This window comes from Cottoperca gobio, chromosome 5 (assembly GCF_900634415.1).
Source record: "Cottoperca gobio chromosome 5, fCotGob3.1, whole genome shotgun sequence".
Taxonomy (NCBI): Eukaryota; Metazoa; Chordata; class Actinopteri; order Perciformes; family Bovichtidae; genus Cottoperca; species Cottoperca gobio.
The window spans coordinates 24,976,023-24,995,884 of NC_041359.1; the positions used below are offsets into that span (position 1 = coordinate 24,976,023).

Here is a 19,862-nt window from a genome sequence, read left to right on the forward strand (position 1 = left end):
ATTTTACTTGCTGTTTATTATTATTTAATATTCATACTACCACTATTTGTACATCGCTCTGCACTCCACTGGTTTTGCACTTCTGATTAGATGCTTAACTAAATTTAATGAAGTTGAATCTTATATAAAATGTCTCCACTTTTCACTCCACTACATTATCAGACAGCTGTCGTTACTTTTCAGATTAAAATTTTACATCCAATATTTCACACGCATTTATAAACTCGCGACCTCGCAAAATGATCCTGTGACCTTTTAGAGAGGCCCGACCCAGAGGTTGGGCACCATTGGAGGATATAAACTAGTTTCCTTCGAGCGGCTGCAGCAGTAAAATGCTGCTTTCACATTGATGCATCAGTATTAACAATCTAATAATGTAATATATCAGTGACAGGCATTCTTCTGCACAAAACATTTACTTAAACATTTTTTTTTTATAGTATATTTTGCAGATAATGTTACTTTACTTTAACCCAAGGAGGATTTTGAATGCAGGACTTTTATTTGCATTAATTTTATTGCAACAGGATCACTTGTTTTTTATATGTAACCTATATTAAATTAAGAAATATTACAAATATTTGTGTTTTTAAGACCCGGAAATGTGCTTTTAGGACAAAAACAAACATTTGTAATACATAATAGTGTCTGATATAGATGGAGGTTAATGGTGCAAATAAAAGCAGGTTTACACAACATGTTTAACCTAGTAAGTGTTTAATCATGAAAACAAAAGACGGACAAACACAATATCTGGACAAACATGTTTACAGTATAAATAAAACATGTAAAGGGTCAAACAAGCATCTTTGTTTATCGTTCTACTGTTAAGTACATTTGAAGTGGTGTCAATTTAACAAAATGTTGTCGGCAATTCAAACACTTGCATATTTACAACACAGGACGGCAGACCGGGTTCAAACAGCTTCTACAAATCATTTTCAGCCTCAGAGCTCACACACAAATTTAAAAAGTCATGTTGAATCTAATTCCTCTGAGTGACAGCTTACTTGACTGAATTTGAACGACCCTGAACCAATAAAAGCATCTGTTTAGGACTCCGAGCAAAGAAATGCGACACTAAAAATGATTTGTAAACGTTGTTTGACTCGGATCAGAAGGACGGAGACTATCAGCTGCAGGAGAAACTCGTAAAATCCAAATGAAACCAACAGTCACCATAATTGAGATGAACATCAACACACACACTGAGATGTTTACATATTTCACTCAGCGATGTGTTGCCAGCCAAGTGAATCTTTTATACCAATTAAAAACCATTGCTCATCGTGGACTGAGTGTGTGTGGTGATGCTGGAGTGACGGCTGAATTAAAACTGATTTAGAAAAGTGCTGAAAGGTGGTGGTTTGCCATGTGGAAGTATATCCAGTCGAGTCACCTGTTGAGTTTTAAATGAACAGATGTTGTTTTAGATGTTTTACATCGATATGAAACACCAGCAGGCCGTCACCTTTCAGCACTTAGCGGCTTGTTAACATGTGATGTCTTTGAGAGGGGTCATGATGACATTTTTCCTGCTCCTCCTTCAAGCTCCTCCATCTTGTCCTCCACCTCCTCAGATAGTGATGAAGCCTCCTTGGTCACTGCTGACAGACTCTGGCACCACGCAGCGACCCCTCCTCCTGGTCACGCGCCGCTTACGGTGGAATTTAGCGTAACAACGAAGCCCTGAAAGACGATAAATAACCAGAGAAAGGTGGATAAATAGTTTTACATTCATTTAAGGATGACGTAAACAGCTGAATCTGCGATAAAAGGTAAGAATGTATTAATCCACATAAATGTGCTGACACGAAACTAAAAACTAACCCCGGAGTGAAATCAGCTCCAATAGCACATAAACAATCTTTCTGAACTCAAGTTATCTTAATATGTAAAGCTCTTTGAAAAGTCTTCTTCCCAGTCATGTTCTGTGTAGAAATATGAATGACTTAAGTGAACTGTAACCGTTTCTCTACTGACGCAGGACGAGTGCAGTCGGATCACGTTCTGCTGACTCACCTTCCTCACACATGCAGTCATCGTAGCATTTGTTGTTGAGGCCTCTGTTGTGAGGTTTACACTCGTGTTGTCTCAAGTCACAACACGAACCTTTAACGGAACAAACACATTATACATTCAATAACCACACTCGTGTGAAAGGTCGACAAAGACATTGCAAGTTCCTCAAGATCTTAAAGGCCCCTCAATCAGCTTCTTACTGTGAGCGATGATGTGCTGCACGAAAGCAAAATGATCTAACAATTTAGGTCAGAGGTGCAGGGGGTCGCGTAACCTTCGGTTGATAAAATAATAAAAATAATTATTCAAATTTTTTTTCTCACAAATTTAAATGTGTTTAAATTACACATTAACATGAATCCAACATATTGTAGCGAACGGATAAATGGAGGAAGACGACTTTCAGTCATCCGCTCCCGACACACGCGCACACACACACCTACAGTCAGAGACAGAGCGGAGGAAAGGAGGGTTGTTGGTGATGTAGCAAATCAGCTGAAAGTCTAAGGATGTTTTTGAAAATTGTTCACTGCCCTTAAATAAATAAACATTTACTGATGTCACATTATGATTCCTGGTTGTTGAAGTCACTATCTTGCAAAGTATAAAAATAGTGACTTGTGACTTGGATATTTGTGCAGTGGAGCATCTTCTGCATTATTGTTCCGTGTGATGCAGAGACCGACCTGGGAGACAGTCCAGGTGGTGGTCACATGGCTCGATGGCGTCTACAGTCACATTTCCACTGCTCAGGTTCTTACTCCGCCTCTTGTCTGCAGCAGGAAAATAAAAGAAAGAAAACAGTTTGATCCTGAAGGCGTCGGATCGATGCACAGCCTCAAACAAACACATTGATTTGTCGATCAGATACAAAATGATGCTTCATGCCAGATATTTACTGGTGAAGCCTTTTCTGTTTGTACAAGAACACATCTTTCACTGGAACAGAGATAATGTTATATGCTTAATGTTTACTATATATAATAAGGAGCAATGATCTTATGACAGATATGGAGAGAAATTAAGATTTTTCCTAAACCAGAAAGTCAAACTGGTCACATGTTCAGTCGTCATTTGCTACTTAGGTTCCTATAAAGTGGCATTGACGTGCGACTACAAAGCTAAAGAGTTTAATTGCTCACAGTTGCACTTAAAGTATTTTAGATATTGAACGGGTGTGTGTTTGGTTCAATTGAAGTGTCAATAATGTAGTTTAGAGCCGTGCTTGTATTACTCAAAGTTGGTCTGTCTTTACAAATTTCTCATAAACTATTGCACGTCTGCACAAACATTCATGATCCCCAGATGGTGAATCCCACAGACGCTGGTGATCTTTCCTCAAGCTCCACCAATATCTCAACAACTATTGGATGGATTGCTGTGAAATTCTGTCCAGACATTCACGGGCTCATGAGAACAAATCATAATAACTTTGATCTTTCATCTAGAGACACCATCAGGTCACACTATGACCTGCAAAACTAATGACATTCCCATCAGCCTCAGCTTCACTTCAGCACAGCAACAAGATGGTGATCAAGCTTTAAACCTGCTAAACATAAACATACCAGCGTTGTTATTATCGATAATGAGCTGCATAGTTACAGTTACAGCTGAAACTAACCTTTCTTCCTGGAGGACGGCCAGACGTCCACAGGTTTCATGTCCTCGTAGTCTGTCCAATCAAAGAGCGCCATGTCCAACGTTGGCATCACCTCTCCTTGTCCTTTTCCCCTTCCAGACCTCTGAAAAAGGAAACATAACTTGAAGTTTTTGGCTACGATTTGTTTTTTTTTTCTCTGATATTGTGACAGCTCTAAGTGACAACTTACATTTTAAACTGTTATTTAATCCACATTTCAGTGGGAGCATTTGCGTACCTGCTAAACTCACAACAAATCCAAACAGAACTGATGAAGATGTGTATTAAAGCGAATGTTACATTTGATGCTTTCCAGCATACGAGCTGATAAATGTTCAGTTGCTACAGCTCCAGCAGCAGATGACTCGGGTTTAATTAGTTGTTTTCAGTGCTGCGGGTAAACACTTACAGGAAGCTCTTAATGAAACATATTTCACTCGTGTTTTGACGAGCAGCAGTAATGTTTCATTGATTCATAAAAGGCCCGCACACACAGAGAGAAGCAGAGCTTTAAAAAACAATCGATTGTTAACAGAGAAAATGACACGACCTGGAATACAAATGTATACATCACATCATTTATATTGTTAAAAAACAACACACAGATGTATAGATTGAAGCTCATCACACACACAACCACAGTTTGTTTCTCAGCTGCAGGCGACTGATGCAGCTGCAAGTGATTTTAGTTTGGTGACATGTTTAAATATATGCAACTAAACCTCATTTTGGATTAATAACAAGTATTTTCTTCGCTTTTTATTATACAGATTTAAGTTACAGTAATATGTTTTTAGTCTCTCCTTGGGTATTTCTCCCCGGTTCTTATTATATTTTTGTTGTACCATCAGTTACCGTCCTTTAAAAGTAAATAGTTATACCTTATGTCTTATACATTGATTTCAGCATCGCCGTGCTCTCGTAGTGTTATTGATCCTGGTTATATCACGGTCTCATTCTATATATTTATATACGTTCCAAGAAAATCTATTTGCCATCCAAAGCAACCCAAACGACTCTTTCTGATCTTCAACCTAATTTGTCAAAGTTCCAGGCGACTAAAAGTACTTGATTAAAGTTAATAAAAGATCTCGTTCATGGTTTAAAGGATCCAACGTTGAGATACAAACTGACGTCTGTGATGTTAAAGTCGCTTGTGTCTAAAGCCAATCTTTGGAAAAATGTGAACAAAAGAAATCTTGTTCTGCACAACTGACCTTTCCTCTCGCCCAAATCCTTGATCCCAAAATGTCACATCATCAACAACCAGGCGGAGTGCTGACTGTATTCATGTTCCCGGGGGATACATCGTTTATTATACTGATACTGAATGTCGTATTTTCTCTTGTGAAAGCTTTGGACCGATCCATCAATTCACATCAAAGTAGCAGAGTCATAAAATATTGTCATTCAGATGAGTGTTTGATGACATTGCTATAAAACAAAACTCCTTTGTGGAGGCTCATGCATAACCTTCTGCAATAAAAACCATAAAAATGTTCCCACTGTCATGTTCCTCGTACTGCGGGAGCCAAATAGAAACGTCAGACAGTATAATTAAGTCAGCACGTCTCTTGAGGAATACCCTGTCCATGAAAGACATCCATCAAAAAAATAAGAATCCACCTCCTCGTGGAAACGGATCCATACTTGTTTCCTTTGGCTCTCAGGAAATATCAATTAGATTAATTGCAGGGGGCTACGTACGGGTGCTCAGCTGCTCATTAAACCATCAACACAAGATCGAACATTAATTAAGGAGCCTCGCCGCGTGCTCGCACCACTTCAAGGCTCTTCTGTGGTCATTATTGCTTCCTCGTTACTGGTGACTATTGTCCCTGAGCTCAAAATGTATTCTTCATCACTGGACTGGTGTTTTAATTGAAGACGCTTCCAAGCCCATCAAAAACAGTAATGGACCCATAATAATAATTAAACTCCTTTCAGAAGAACGTCGTCAATCAAAACTCCAGTCCAGTGATTCGGTCTCTTTCTTTTTGTTTATGTAATTTCCACTAATTAAACACGTCCGTTTAAACACAATCCATGAGTTTTATCTCTGGCAACATCTTCACTGTGTTGTCTTGAGCGGCACACAAAGCGACTGTCAATCAAACAGCGTCGGGGATCCTGTAACTAAGGCGGATATTTCCCATGGACGCCCTCCAAGCTGTCGGGTGTTTGTAACAGCAGCTGTGACAAGTGTTCACGCAGTGGCTCATATCTATTGACATCAGCTTCCATCTTGTCTTTAAAGAGCCTCGTTTGTAACGGCTCCATGATTGAAGGAGGCTTGAGAAAACATGTGTTATTGTTTCCCCTCTGTAAATGCTGTTTATGCATACTGTTGAAGCATCCTGCTGGGAGAGTGTGACAGGTGGTGAGCGGTGCCTCACGCGCTCCGGCAGATCTTTCAGCACATGTGGCCACAGTTGGATACAAAAAAAAAAGGCTCTCCGTGCTCACATACATTTTGTCCTGCCATGGTTTTAATAAAGGAACAGGAAGGTAGTAGAAAATGTGCTGCTGGACTCTGAACTGCGTGATTTTGATCCCAGAGGCGTCGTTGTATTATACAGAACGCGGCTCTATCTGTCATCCACACTGACCAGGAGCCGGTAGCTTTGGCCTGCTGGAGGATATGTTTCACATGCAGCACTTTCAGCTCCACGCTGTAGAAGGTGTCATTTCCAAGATGAGCTATGAGGTTTGCAGCATAAACCCCCCCCCCCCCACATCGCACTCTGGAGTCCCACTGAGGCACAACAGACGCAGCCTTTAATAAGCACTTGGGTTTCGTTTGGGTTACCTGGGGTTTGGTGGAGGCCGGGGGCAGCGTTGGGGGATGCTCGTTCATCACCGTGGTAACCATGGAGGAGCCGGAGCCAAAGACGGCGGCGATGGGGGAGGGGGCTTCACTGGGCGGGGTCATGCTGAGGGAGGGGGAGGCGGCGGAGGAGGAGGGAGGATCCTCCAACAGATCTCTGTCCTTAAACGCAGAGCTGAGCTCGGGCTCTGGAAGAAACCCTGGACACACAGAAAGAGAAAACATTAACACACTCAATGTGTGTAGCAACAAGCTCCCTTTAGTAGCCTAACTGGAGCTTTTGATTGTTTTAAATGATCTTCCTCAGATGGACTTTGCCTGCTTGTCATTGAAGGTCGTGGTGAGATTGTTGCTTTCTGTCTCTGACATGTCCGCCACCACTGCGGTACATTGGAGGCGGATGGAATTGAACTTGTGGCGCTCACAGCACAGTCTCAATAATCCACAGGCCTCGCTGTGTGACGCCTGCAGGACATTGTTTATGGATAGCATTGCATTAATGATGCGAGCGCCATCAGATCTATTCTAGTCCTGACAGCAAGCACAATCAAAACTTTCATCTTTGGTCACGTATACTGCTGTTGATATGGAAACAGGAAGTGTTTAATGAGTGCCGCCTCGTCATCGCCTTAATCATTAAAACAAAGATAATTGACGAACATATTAAGTCATAGTTTTCGTTAAGGAGCCGTACACTGCTCTGGATTAGTTGACAGCTCACCTTTTCCATGCCGCTCTTTGTCGCGCCTGCTCCCTTGTCTCCTGTGTTCAAAATGGTGTCCATGCCCATTCCCGTGTCCATGCCCCCTTCCCTTGCGTGTCCCCAGCAGCTGGTTTTCCCGGCCCTGGGACGGACTCTTCATACTCATTCGAACTCTGTCTCTGTCCCTGCCCGGGCCCATCTCCAGTCTCACTGGGCTCAAACTCTCCAGGCCCATGCCATCATCCTCGGGCCTGGCCAGGGGGTGCAGGGGTCTGTGGGAGAGCAGCCCGGCACCACTTTTGGCAGCGCGGGCCCCCTGGCCCCCGTGCCCGCCGCGCTCCCTGCTGTACCGGTGGCCCTGCGGACCTTGCAGAGGATGCTGAAGGGCGTTGCTGCCACCTGCTGAGGTCTGTGCCTGTCTCCTCTTGCCGTGAGGAGCTCCGGGCTCAGCGCTGTGCGACAGTGTCAGGGCGGCGAACAGGAACGCCAGGAGGAGACTCCAGGAGAGAGACATGGTCTGTACAGCCCAACGCCACCTGCTGGGAAGAGGAAACTCATCTCAATACTGCTCACAATATGCTCGTAGTTAGATTAACTGACAGGAAACCTTAGGTAGATTTGATCATACAGACATCTTTCATTCAGGAGGATTTGTTGCTTACTTCTTAAATTACATGAACTGTGTGTATTTTGTAATTTGTGCACGTTTGCATGATGAAATAAGCATTTAGCTCGAAACAACACGACGCCTTTCAGAGCATGGCTGTGAACTGTTTATGTACGGTGTGTATTCAGCGTTTTATCAGGAGAAGAACCTACAGCTGTTTACCCACGTGCTGACAGCAAGCCAGAAGCTTCATTCAAACAAGTAGAATCTTTTAATGAGATATTAAAGAACAACAAATTAGCAGAAGGCTGTACTCTTCTCCCTCCAAAGGGCGTCTGCAGCTAACTTTGACACTCAATGCAGAAGCCTTATCTGAAATCACAGAAGTCTCTGGTTTTGTGTTCACTCCGCTGCATTCATTCATCCCATCAACCTTCCCACACATTCACACTACATCACTCCCAGCTTCCTGAGTGGGCCCATTCATCTGGACTTGGTGGGTTTGAAGAAGCGATAAAGAGGTGGACAGACACTTTGCAGAAATGACTTCCATACCTTCCCTTTCACCTTCATGCCTTACTTAGTATGAGATACACATCCTTCATCGCTGCCTATTCAGTGGTCTCGAAAGCCCTCCAAGCGAACCTTTCATTACATAAGTCAACACATCTGTGAGCTGTGAAATATGAGGTTGTGTGTACACCTTGTACAAACGTGAATACAATGATGGTGCTGAGTGGAAGAAATGTTCCTTCTTTATTCCCATCTGAAGCTTCTTTACAGTCAAGGTTCAATTTAAAATTGATTTGATGTCTCTAAAGGTTTATTTGCATTCATAATGACATCAGATGTACATGTATTTTGAATGTTTTTAGCATTATGAAGACACAAAGAGAGAGATCTATCTTGTCTACGGTTATTTTTGGTTCCTTATATGAAGTCCATTGATCAGTCATGTGACTTATAGAACGCCATAATACTACACAAAACAATATTATCATCATTTTGTGTAAAGATAATCGATATTTACTATTATTTAGTAATTATCAACAGCTTACAATGCTGAAAAGAAGGTTAAAGGTTTAATGCAGAAGCTCACACAGTGTGCAATCTCAAAATCCCAATGTTCTGGCATTTGGTATTGACAACACTACGTACGAGATAAGGGAACACCAGTTCTTCTCATTCATGTCGTGTAAGATCACACGTTGTGCTGTTGTTGCTAAACATGATTTGCTTTGTTTAGTCCTCCACTTTAATATGCCGAGATAATCCATCGACACAGACACACACAACGGCATTATGGTGCCGTGGCAGGCGACTCCTTTCTTTTAAAAGACAAACGGCGGTGCGAGGAATACAGAAAATCAATGAGGGAGAAGTATTGAGCTGCTGGTGATGGTGTGTGTGTGTGTGTGTGTGTGTGTGTGTGTGTGTGTGTGTGTGTGTGTGTGTGTGTGTGTGTGTGTGTGTGTGTGTGTGTGTGTGTGCGCGCGCAGGGGGCTTGATAAGGTCTCAGCTCTTTCATCACAATGACACACACCAAGTTGAATCCACACATCTTTTGGGGTTTATAGTCGGTTATTTAGCTGTTTCTAAAAACAGGAGCGAGGCGGCAGGTTGTGTGTGTGTGTGTGTGTGTGTATGTGTGTGTGTGTGTGCGCGCTGGGTGGAGTGGATGCTGGTGATGTCGGGGGAAATTTGCAGTGCGAGTGCAGGCAGCGCCGTGAGGGATTTAGAGGCAGACAGTGTTGGCTGGCCTCTGGGAGTTCGACCAGCTGTGCAGTTTGCAAACAAAAGTGTGAGGCTGGCTGCTGAGGTGAGACCTTTATCTCCACACAGGCCTTGAGAGAGTCGGGAGGGGGGACGGGGGGGGAGGGCGGTCGGACGTGTCACGCACAAAAGTGTTTAGCCAGGATTACACTCTCTGTCTGTTTGACACATGAGGTGCTGCTACTGGACCCTGTACAGCCGAAAGGCTCATTTAATTTATGAAAACAAAGAAGATATCCAAACTTAAGTGAGGGGAGGGGCAGTGAAGATAGAGGATAGTCTGAGGGATCACATGACGTTCCTCTCCGATATATAGCTGAAGAATACGTCGACATTATGGGAGATACGCTTATTTGCTTGCCTGCACAGAGTTAGATGAGAAGATTGACTCCACTCTCAAGTCTGTTCTGTGAATATGAAGCTGGTTAGCTTAGCTTAGCATAAAGACTGGAAACAGGGGGAAACTGCTAGCCTGCCTCTTTTCAAATAAAATCCGCCTACCAACACCACTGAAGCTCAGTAATCAACGCGTTACATCTCCTTCCTCCATCTCCACAAAAGCGTAAAAGGTTTTCAGTGTACTCCGGTCAGAACTGCTAACTCCCCCAACATCTTGTAAAATATCACATTTGGGGAGATGTGTCAAACTTCTGAACATTCAGGCCCGCTTCATGCAGCTGTCAGGTGTGTGGAGGTGAGGCAGTTAGCTGTGTTTGGACTTCAGTCAACTGAGTGCAACACTATAAATGCCTTGCAGGAAAATGTGCATGTTATCCTGATATTTAAACGATATGACATCACACCCCTCTCGATCTATGACAGCCTGCGGTTCAGCCCGCCGTCTGTTGGGAGCAATTATTTAACACCTTTGCTTTCCAACGTGCATAAACACATCGAACACATTAGTTATGTTCTAACATAGCTTGTTTCTATACTTATGTTTCGCACACATTAAATAAGATAAAGTGTGTTAATCATTGAGCTTTAAACATGCTCGCTGTTTCCCTGTGTCTTTATGCTAAGCTAAGCTAACCAGCTAAGCTGTACTGACATGAGAGTGGTATTGTTCTTCTCATCTGACTCTGAATCTTGAACTATAATAGAAACACAAGATAAATAAATCTACCCTTTGAGTATGAAATACTGAGAGATTTTAATCTTTAATATTCCTTTCATGTCAGTTTATTGTAAGATTTGGGAGATGTTTCTTTAGTCAGAGGAAGAAAAAGCAGATCCATGTATTTCTTAACACTTGAAATGCAGAAATAGAATCAACAGAGGTGGAAGTTTCAAAAATTAAACTTTCCGATGTGACACCTCCATAGAAACAGAAGGCAGCATGTGTCACCCCCATCACATCTAAGGGCTGAATAGACCTGTGAAAGACAAGGCAGGGGGGGGGGGGGTGCCCTGGGGGGGGGTGCCCTGTTTTCCTCTCTCAGACTTTCATGCGCCGCTAACAGGTGGCCCTTTGAGGAGACGCAGGACGGGGACGATAAAGGAGCACTCTGGGTGGCATTCCGGGTTTTAAGCGCAGTCTCTTGTGTGTGATAAACAACCTCTGCGAACAACACAGCCTCCTGCCAGAGTGTGTATTATACACGGTGTGTTGTAGGGAGGGCACAGCAGGGCGAGCATCTGCTGCTGAGGCGATGCGAGGCCAATCCAGTAACTGACGAGTCTCATTCCCAAAGGAGATGATCGGCAACGTTGAAACTGTGACGCAAAGTGTTCCGAAAAACTGGACTTAAGCGTTCATGGCTTTAAGGGTGTAAGAATATATTATACACAAACACAATGTTGATGCCAAAGTTTGGGTTATTTCTGAACTCTTTCTAATATTTATTGTTGTAGAAAAATAAATCTAGATTTGTTTTAATAATAAGCTTTAATAATAATAATAATAATAATAATAAGCTTTAATAATAATAAGCTTTAATAATAATAATAAGATTTAATAATAATAAGCTTTAATAATAATAATAATAATAATCTTTAATAATAATAATAATAAGCTTTATTAATAATAATAATAATAATAATAATAATAATAATAATAATAATAATAATAACAAGCTTTAATAATAATAATAATAAGCTTTAATAATAATAATAATAATAATAATAATAAGCTTTAATAATAATAATAATAATAATAATAAGCTTTAATAATAATAATAAGCTTTAATAATAATAAGCTTTAATAATAATAATAAGATTTAATAATAATAAGCTTTAATAATAATAATAATAATAATCTTTAATAATAATAATAATAATAAGCTTTATTAATAATAATAATAATAATAATAATAATAATAACAAGCTTTAATAATAATAATAATAAGCTTTAATAATAATAATAATAATAATAATAATAATAAGCTTTAATAATAATAATAATAATAATAATAAGCTTTAATAATAATAATAAGCTTTAATAATAATAAGCTTTAATAATAATAATAATCTTTAATAATAAGCTATAATAATAATAATCTTTAGTAATAAGCTATAATAATAATAATAATAATCTTTAATAATAAGCTTTAATAATAATAATAATAATAATAATAACAAGCTTTAATAATAATAATAATCTTTAATAATAATAAGCTTTATTAATAATAATAATAATAATAATAATAATAATAATCTTTAATAATAATAATAATAATAATAATATTTAATAATAATAATAATCTTTCATAATAATAATAAGCTTTAATAATAATAAGCTTTAATAATAATAATAATAATAATAATAATAATCTTTAATAATAATAATAATAATAATAATAATAATCTTTAATAATAATAATCTTTAATAATAATAATAATCTTTAATAATAATAATCTTTAATAATAATAATAATAATCTTTAATAATAATAATAATAATAATAATAATAAGCTTTAATAATAATAATAAGCTTTATTTGTATAGCACCTTTCATACAAGAATTGCAGCCAAAGTGCTTCACATCAAAACATAAAAATGAGTACAAAATGATACATTTACAGTACAATCATAGTGTTGATATAAATGTGAAATAGCATTAAACATAATATTAAATAGCAGAATAAAAATAGTAAAAGTGGAAAAGGCTAATATATAGTAGATGAGATAAAATAGCAGCTTTAATAAAAGCATTTAATGAGTTTAAAGTGGCATAAAGTAGCAGATTGTATAACATATCACCATTAAAATGCTGAAGTAAAGAGATATGTTTTTAGAGAGCTTGCCTCCCTAATGTCTGCAGGTTTTTAATAATTAGATCTTTTAATTTGATATTTAGAAAAGAAAAGTTGAGACATTGTTTTTCCCCTGAAAAATTAATGTAGAGCCTTTTCAGATATAAATGTTTGACTTCAATATGATGCACTCTGAGGAACAATAAACTGTCAAGCAACATTAGCTGAGAGTCTCTTTCAATTCAGCCTAATTTTATCAATTGTTTTAAATAATCCATGTACTGAAAACATACAAAAATATTGTGACAACATTAATTAAACATGGATCAACCAATAATATGCAGTGAAACAAATACATCAAGATGCATAATGTTCATTTCAGCTTTTAACATCATAATTAATCCCATTATAGCAGCACCATCATGACTTTACAGCCACATACATGTCCGTACAGGCAAATGGAAGTAGTGGTTATATAATGAAATAAATATGTGCATGTGTGTGTGTTTAAGCGTGCACCCTCTGGTGTTTGCAGTGTATTTAGGCGTGTCTAGAATCACATTTTCTCTATGAAGTGGAGAGGATGCTTGTGATGTCAGGGGAAATTTACAGTGCAGAAGTAATTGAGTAAAAAACAAACAAATAAAGGTTTTTGAAAGTTCTTGGACAACTTTATATCTCACTTTGCCCTTGTAGGTCAGGATTGTTCTCAGATCTTGAGTTTGTAATGTTGAGTTCATGGATGTCTGAGCTCAGCAACGTAAGGAGAGAAAATACGAAGCGCAATATAAAATATAATTAAATCCTAAAAATCAATTCAAATTTGTTTTAGGAAAGCCGGAGCAGAGGAGCTAAAATTGTGTTACGGTAGTTTACATTTAGTTGGAAACACAGTATATGTGTGTCTGCCAGAAGCTTTTACAAGCACCGCTTATACAGTGTGAGACGGCCACCAGGGAGACATGAATCAGAGCCGAGTGTGATACGTATAAACTGATAGGTAATCTTGCAAGAAATTGCAAAGAGGGCTGGATGATTAAGATCTGATGAGATCAGAGACCTCTCCCCAGTCTGTGATCAATCGGCCCGTCCCTCTGTGGCACACTAGTTATAAAAATATACTTAACAGCGAGTGGACCCAGATCTGAGGAAGGTGAGAGAGGAAAAGCAGCGAGGCGACTCTGCTATTAAACTGCTGTGTGTGTGTGTGTGTGTGTGTGTGTGTGTGTGTGTGTGTGTGTGTGTGTGTGTGTGTGTGTGTGTGTGTGTGGGTGTGTGTGTGCATCCTTTAGCTTCACCTGCTGTGACACCAAACCTCCAGGAGCCATCTGCTCCTGTTGTTTTATCTCTCATAGCAACCAGCAGGGCCATAAGGATCCAGCAAACAAAGGCTCCAGGAACAGGCTGTTGAAGCAGAGCCGTCATGTCAGGCAGAGGCCACCTTCAACACTTTCTTCTTCTGCTGGCCACATACGGAGATCACACGTTTAAAGGAATAGCTCCAAATTTTTGGCAGCAGATATGAAGCCAGAAGCCAATTAGCGTAGCTTAGCATAAAGAAACAGGTGTGAAACAGCTCCGCCCAAAGGTGACAAACATCTACCTACCAGCTCCTGTAAAGTTCAATTAACACGCTTCATCTCATTTGTTTATTCTGCACAAATGCCATGTATGTGCCAGACTATTTCTCCAGGAAGTAACAGTTTAGCACGCAGGTCACTGTGGGAGTGTGAGGCTGCCGCTGCACAGGGACGAGCTAAAGATCTCCTTTCAGCCGCATGGTTCACCGAGCGGCAGCTTATATATCCGTTCTAAACGGACATGGCGGATAACGAGAAGAAAAAAACGCAGGATTTAATACAAGAGTCACAAAGAAAAATAAACTTGTTATGTGATGTGACACAAATGCAATCCAGCTTTGCTCCAAACAGAGGCATCCCTCTGTCTTAAAGTAATGATGCCGAATATCTGATGCATAAACACTTACTTTATATCTCTCAGCTGCGAGAAAATACTTTGTCGCACCACCAAATTATCATAAATATCATCTCAATAACAAGCACCCAAATTATAGCTCCAGTTAGTGCTTCTGCATAATAAACACCTCTGCCAGGCTGCAGTTAACGCCATAAAACTTCATTTCCTCAAGGGCCAATACCGCTGAATTCAGCAATAGAAAAGTGTTTTGTCTCCCACAATCCTCCACAAACAATATCGCTGGTATCCACACGTCAACTGGGAGGTTTGTTTTGCTTCTTTTTAGGTGTGTATTGGATGGCAAAGGCCCTTGGAAGCAACACGGAGTGATGAAAAAAACAAGAGCCATAAGGAAGGTCCATCTGTCAGCAAGTGAGCCGGAGCAAGAGAGCAGGGAGACACCAAATGATTCAGTGGGACTTTGGTTGCAGGTACAACAGATGTGGGGCGAGAGCAGAACATTGTCACTGATGCATGGTTACATCAGTGACATCCTGCGACGTGGGCCCCCTTATCTCCTGTTGAAGTGCACTGAGGCCTGCACACACACACACACACACACACACACACACACACACACACACACACACACACACACACACACACACACACACACTCAGAGGCAATCAATGCATGAACACAAATACGCACTCACAGCGGGGAAACCTCCTCCAGACACTCACATCCAGGCATCTTCCAAAAATGCTGTGAGACACAAACAGCACCAGAGGTGTCCCACAGAGAAGAGAGAGAATGAGAGAGACAAAAGGGAGAAGGAGGAGGAAGGGGGTGGCAGGAGAGGAGAAAATAAGATGTAATGTGGAGCGAGAGGAGAGGGAGAAAGAAAGGAGAGAAAGGAAAGCGGGAGAGAGAGAGAGAGAGGAAGGATTTATCCTGTCTTAATTGGAACAAAGTGTTGGTGGCATCTTTCATTTCGTGGCAGATAAGGACACCAGCGGAAACACACAACAATAAAACAACAAAGCTTTGGCTCCAGAAACCAACAACAAACTTGTTCTTTGCTAACCCATGAAATCTGGACACCTGGGTCTGTGTTTGGACGCTCCGCATGGGAACAGTTTGACCGGTCAGCGGGGGAAACACTCCTGTTTAGAGATGATCAAGTGAAGCATGTAAACGCATTATATGAACCCAAAGTTTCTCCCCCCTCCCTGCTCTCCTTTGGTGGAAGCGAGCGGCGTTGACTGCCTGCCAATGTTGAAAGAGTCTTGATCAAACAGATGCAGCCACGCTTGGCAGTGACGTTCAAGGCCAGTTTCACACCACAGTGGAGAGACTGGATGGATGTTCAGCCATGTAGCCTTTTGGCAGAAACTCAGAATAAAAAAAATTGATTTGCTTTGTGGAACTGACTGAAAATGAAACTTTGATTTTTTTAAAGGTGGTTTGAATCCTTATTTGACACTTTTATTCTGGAAATTCTATATTTTGTAGATGAATTATGAAAATTAAGATGATTTCATGCACTTTTTGCAGTGAAATACTCAATTAATTTCCACTTGAACATCAAATGATGTCCTTAGGATATCTTTTAATTTTCATATGAATCACTTATGAGTGAATCTGAGCTTTGTTTGGGCCCGAGGTCGACTCACTGTGAGGTCCCTGCACACTCCTGATCACTGTAATGCTTCCCTGCTGATTGACTTGCTATTAATTAACACAAACTCCTTAATGTGAGTCCACAAATATTGTTCCTTTGCAGCCCTCTTTCACTTTTAATTGCATGGTGTCACACTGAGACTCCCAACTTTAATCTCCCTCTTTCTCCCCCCCCTCCTTCCTTTATCTCTTTCTCATGCACACACACACACACACACACACACACACACACACACACAGTCTTTGGTGTGCAGTGAGCAACAATGAGCTGTCAAGAAGAGATAATGGCTGCAATCATTTCTGATTCTCCTCACCATTTATCCAGTAAATTCCTTGGTGATGTTGATTTGATGTTAAAGCTTGACAGCAGCAGGAAACACAAAAGTTCAATAGATTGTCGGGTTAACTCGGTTTTTCCGGTATCAAACCAAATCTAATGTTCCGCTTACGAACAGTCACTCTTGCTCTCAATCATTTGTGTTGATCGACACTCTCTGCAAAGTCAAACGCGCATTTTCTTTTATCAGTAACTGGGGACAAATCCATCTATATTAATTAAGTTATTAACTTTTGTGACATTATTAAGATTATGAGATTGATGCGTTTCCACACGCAGATGGAAATCATGGCAATTTTAACAAACCTATAATATTAATGAGGATTCTCGTCAATTGCAGCAGCAGGACTGAGAACTATAGACAATCTATTGTAAGAGTAACATAAAATAAGGTACTATGTGGTACAGACACCTATAATATGCCATCAATTAAAATAAAGTCACTGCAAACTAATTTGAGCATCACAGAAACACCCCAAACCCCTTCAGGGACAATAAAGAAACGATACTAGGGGGTTTTTTCGTCCGCACAAAACGCTAATAACCAACCCCGGCACTTGCAATTCGTGTATAAAGATAATTCCTTACCCGCGTTTGTTTGTTGTTGTTGCTTTCCTTTGTTGTTGCTTTATGTTTTTAATAGCAGCTCATATGGCTGCAGGCTGACAGCGGACAGGACCGACACACAGCAGCTCTCCTCCGCGTGCACCCCGGGATGTGCCGAGCATCCGGACTGTCTGCTGCTGCTTATGAGGAGGAGAGTCACCACCTGCTCCGAGTGCGCGCTCCCGAGGGCGCGTCCGTGTCAGGGCTGGCTGCTTGTCTCTCGGCGAGGTGTTGTGTTGCTATATTGCTGCAAGTATCAGGACTTTATGTTGATTTTTATGGAGGGAGAAACCAAGATAGCAGAGGCCGGAAGTGATCAGAATTGAGTTTTTTATAAGTGATCCATCGAGAGTTTCCACAGCCGGTCAACACTGTCACATGAGACGTCCACAGTATCTGCATGTCCACGATGTCCTGGTCCAAGAAGAACTTTACAGAATCAATTTCATTCTACAAACATTTGCTCTGAATGGGTAAAATCCATGTAGTTTTTTTTATCTAAATCTCTTTTTATTAAAGGTTAGGTCTGCATCATGTAGTTCTTTAAAGAGATTTAGCATCGGTCTAACATTGTTGGAGAGTTTTAGAAGAAAAAAAAGATCAAAATCGATGCTGCAGAACCAGACATATTGGCGATTTACTTTCTTTTTTTATTCCACGCATTTTCTTCCTTATCAAAACCTGGTGCCTACATTACCAACAATGCAACTCGACCGCTGTTAGTGCAGCGATGTCCTTACAGAAGTGTTTTTGTACCAGCCCTACCAGGATTTCTTTAGAGATACTAACAAACATTTCCACTTCCCAACCAAACCAGAAGGTTACTGAGTTACTGGGATTTATCTTGTTTTATTTATTCACTTCACAGTTCAATTGTGGGTTTTGTTTCCCAACATGAAGGTTTAAACCAGGGGTGTCAAACTCATTTTAGTTCAGGGGCCACATACAGCCCAATTTGATCTCAAGTGGGCCGGACCAGTAAAACCAGACCATAATAACCTATAAATACGAAAGAATTCAAAGTACATTCTGAAAATGTTCCCATTTAATGAACAACCTGTAATTTCAACAATATTAAGCCTCAGTTTATCCTTTCAGGTGTGCATTACAACGTACAGATCACAGTGTGTCTACAAAGAAAGGCTCACAACATTTAGTGTCTAGAACAATGTAGTATTTTATTTTATGATCAAAACTTGTCTAGAAATGATTTTAAATGTACACTCATTTCCACATCTGTGTAGTAATCCTGACACACCGTACAAAGTAAAGTGGGAACTATTAAGGAAGAAGGTCATTTTTACACTTTGCAAAGTCATCCTGCGGGCCGGATTGGACCCTCTGGTGGGCCGGTTTTGGCCCCCGGGCCGTATGTTTGACACCCCTGGTCTAAACGGTGTTTCAACACCTTCTCTACACGACCTGGAATACAATTCAAATTGCTAATATTCACAGTATGAATAAATAATTACCTCAGTCTCCTCAGTGGTACCTACGACCCTGAATACAAGACTTTTAGGATGAAGTAGGATGACAAACTGTATCACCCAACATCAGTGATGGACCTCACTAACGCGCTCTTTCACCCAACATCAGTGATGGACCTCACTAACGCGCTCTTTTATTGTCATTGCACATTTTCTGTGCAGCTCCTATCACTCTACACATGCTCGCACGCTCACACAACATACCTGCCACACAGATAAATAATAATAACTTTATAAAGATAGAATTGCATTTAAATACTATTGCAGTTTAAGTCGTGTGGTGTGATGTGTGGGGAGGATGTTAGGGGAGGATGGCGGTGGGGGAGGATAGTGTTTTGGGGGAGAAGCTGATTTTGAGCCTCCTTCCAGATGGCAGCAGAGAGAAGAGACGGGGAAGTCTTGTGGCTGAATGGGAGAAAAATCCCTGCAGCCAGATCCCAAAGTCTGGTGGAAAGCCTTCCTGGAGGGTGGAGGGCGCAGCAGGGTCACCGCAGCAGGTTAATGCCTTCAGCCTTGAAACGAGATGTTCCACAATCACATATAATGTCTGGGTGTCCACATACGTTTTACTTGTATGAGAGAAAAATAAATGTATTTAATGTGTTTATTCCTCCTCATGGCAACAGAAATAAAGGAAGACGCGTGGGTTGGGCTGTGTGGACGTCCTCTGCACTGAAGCCCTGTAGCTGCATTCTTCATGGCCTGTTCTGTCTTGATCTTACAGTCGGTTGGCTGCAGAGCGCCGGCAAGACTAATTCTAAATCTGCTCTATGAGCCTGTTGTGTGTCAACAGACTTAATGCTTTTATATTTGGAGAATAAAGAGTATGGATCACTCGAGGGAATTGGTTGACATTTAGAATTTTACTCTCTTTTTTTTGTTCTGTGTCCGCCTCTTGTTAGCATTATTGAACCAAATGAAAGAAGCTTTATACTCGTTTGGTTCACAAACAATGTTGACATGCCACTTAGTGAAGTGTGAGAGCAGCACAGTCTGCTGAAGGAAGATAACAGACGTTTAAAATGCCTTTTGAAATGTGAACAGTGTTCAAACATCATATGAAT

At 40.4% G+C, this 19,862-nt stretch overlaps 1 protein-coding gene across 2 annotated transcripts; it reads right to left on the minus strand.

Annotated features, from left to right (window-relative positions):
• Positions 1–700: 700 nt before the first annotated feature.
• draxina (dorsal inhibitory axon guidance protein a) lies at positions 701–17,454 on the minus strand. Of its 2 annotated transcripts, none has more exons than XM_029430697.1 (7): positions 17,294–17,454; positions 7,213–7,730; positions 6,474–6,691; positions 3,647–3,767; positions 2,709–2,795; positions 2,023–2,112; positions 701–1,689 (listed from the first exon to the last, which is right to left on the minus strand). In XM_029430697.1, exons 2-7 carry the CDS (start codon positions 7,706–7,708, stop codon positions 1,577–1,579), a joined length of 1,125 nt encoding a protein of 374 aa, XP_029286557.1. In that variant the 5' UTR covers positions 7,709–7,730; positions 17,294–17,454; the 3' UTR covers positions 701–1,576. The 2 variants fall into 2 exon arrangements, with proteins under 2 accessions (XP_029286557.1, XP_029286556.1); XM_029430696.1 differs by having other exon boundaries at positions 7,213–7,733.
• Between the last annotated feature and the right edge of the window lie 2,408 nt (positions 17,455–19,862).

Excerpts from the sequence above, each read along its gene's own strand:
- draxina (XM_029430697.1), bottom strand. The coding sequence starts at position 7,708 with ATGTCTCTCTCCTGGAGTCTCCTCCTGGCGTTCCTGTTCGCCGCCCTG. Across the intron at positions 6,692-7,212 it reads CAAAGAGCGGCATGGAAAAG|GGTTTCTTCCAGAGCCCGAG; the intron begins GTGAGCTGTCAA and ends CTGTGTGTCCAG. Across the intron at positions 2,113-2,708 it reads CCACCTGGACTGTCTCCCAG|GTTCGTGTTGTGACTTGAGA; the intron begins GTCGGTCTCTGC and ends GTTCCGTTAAAG.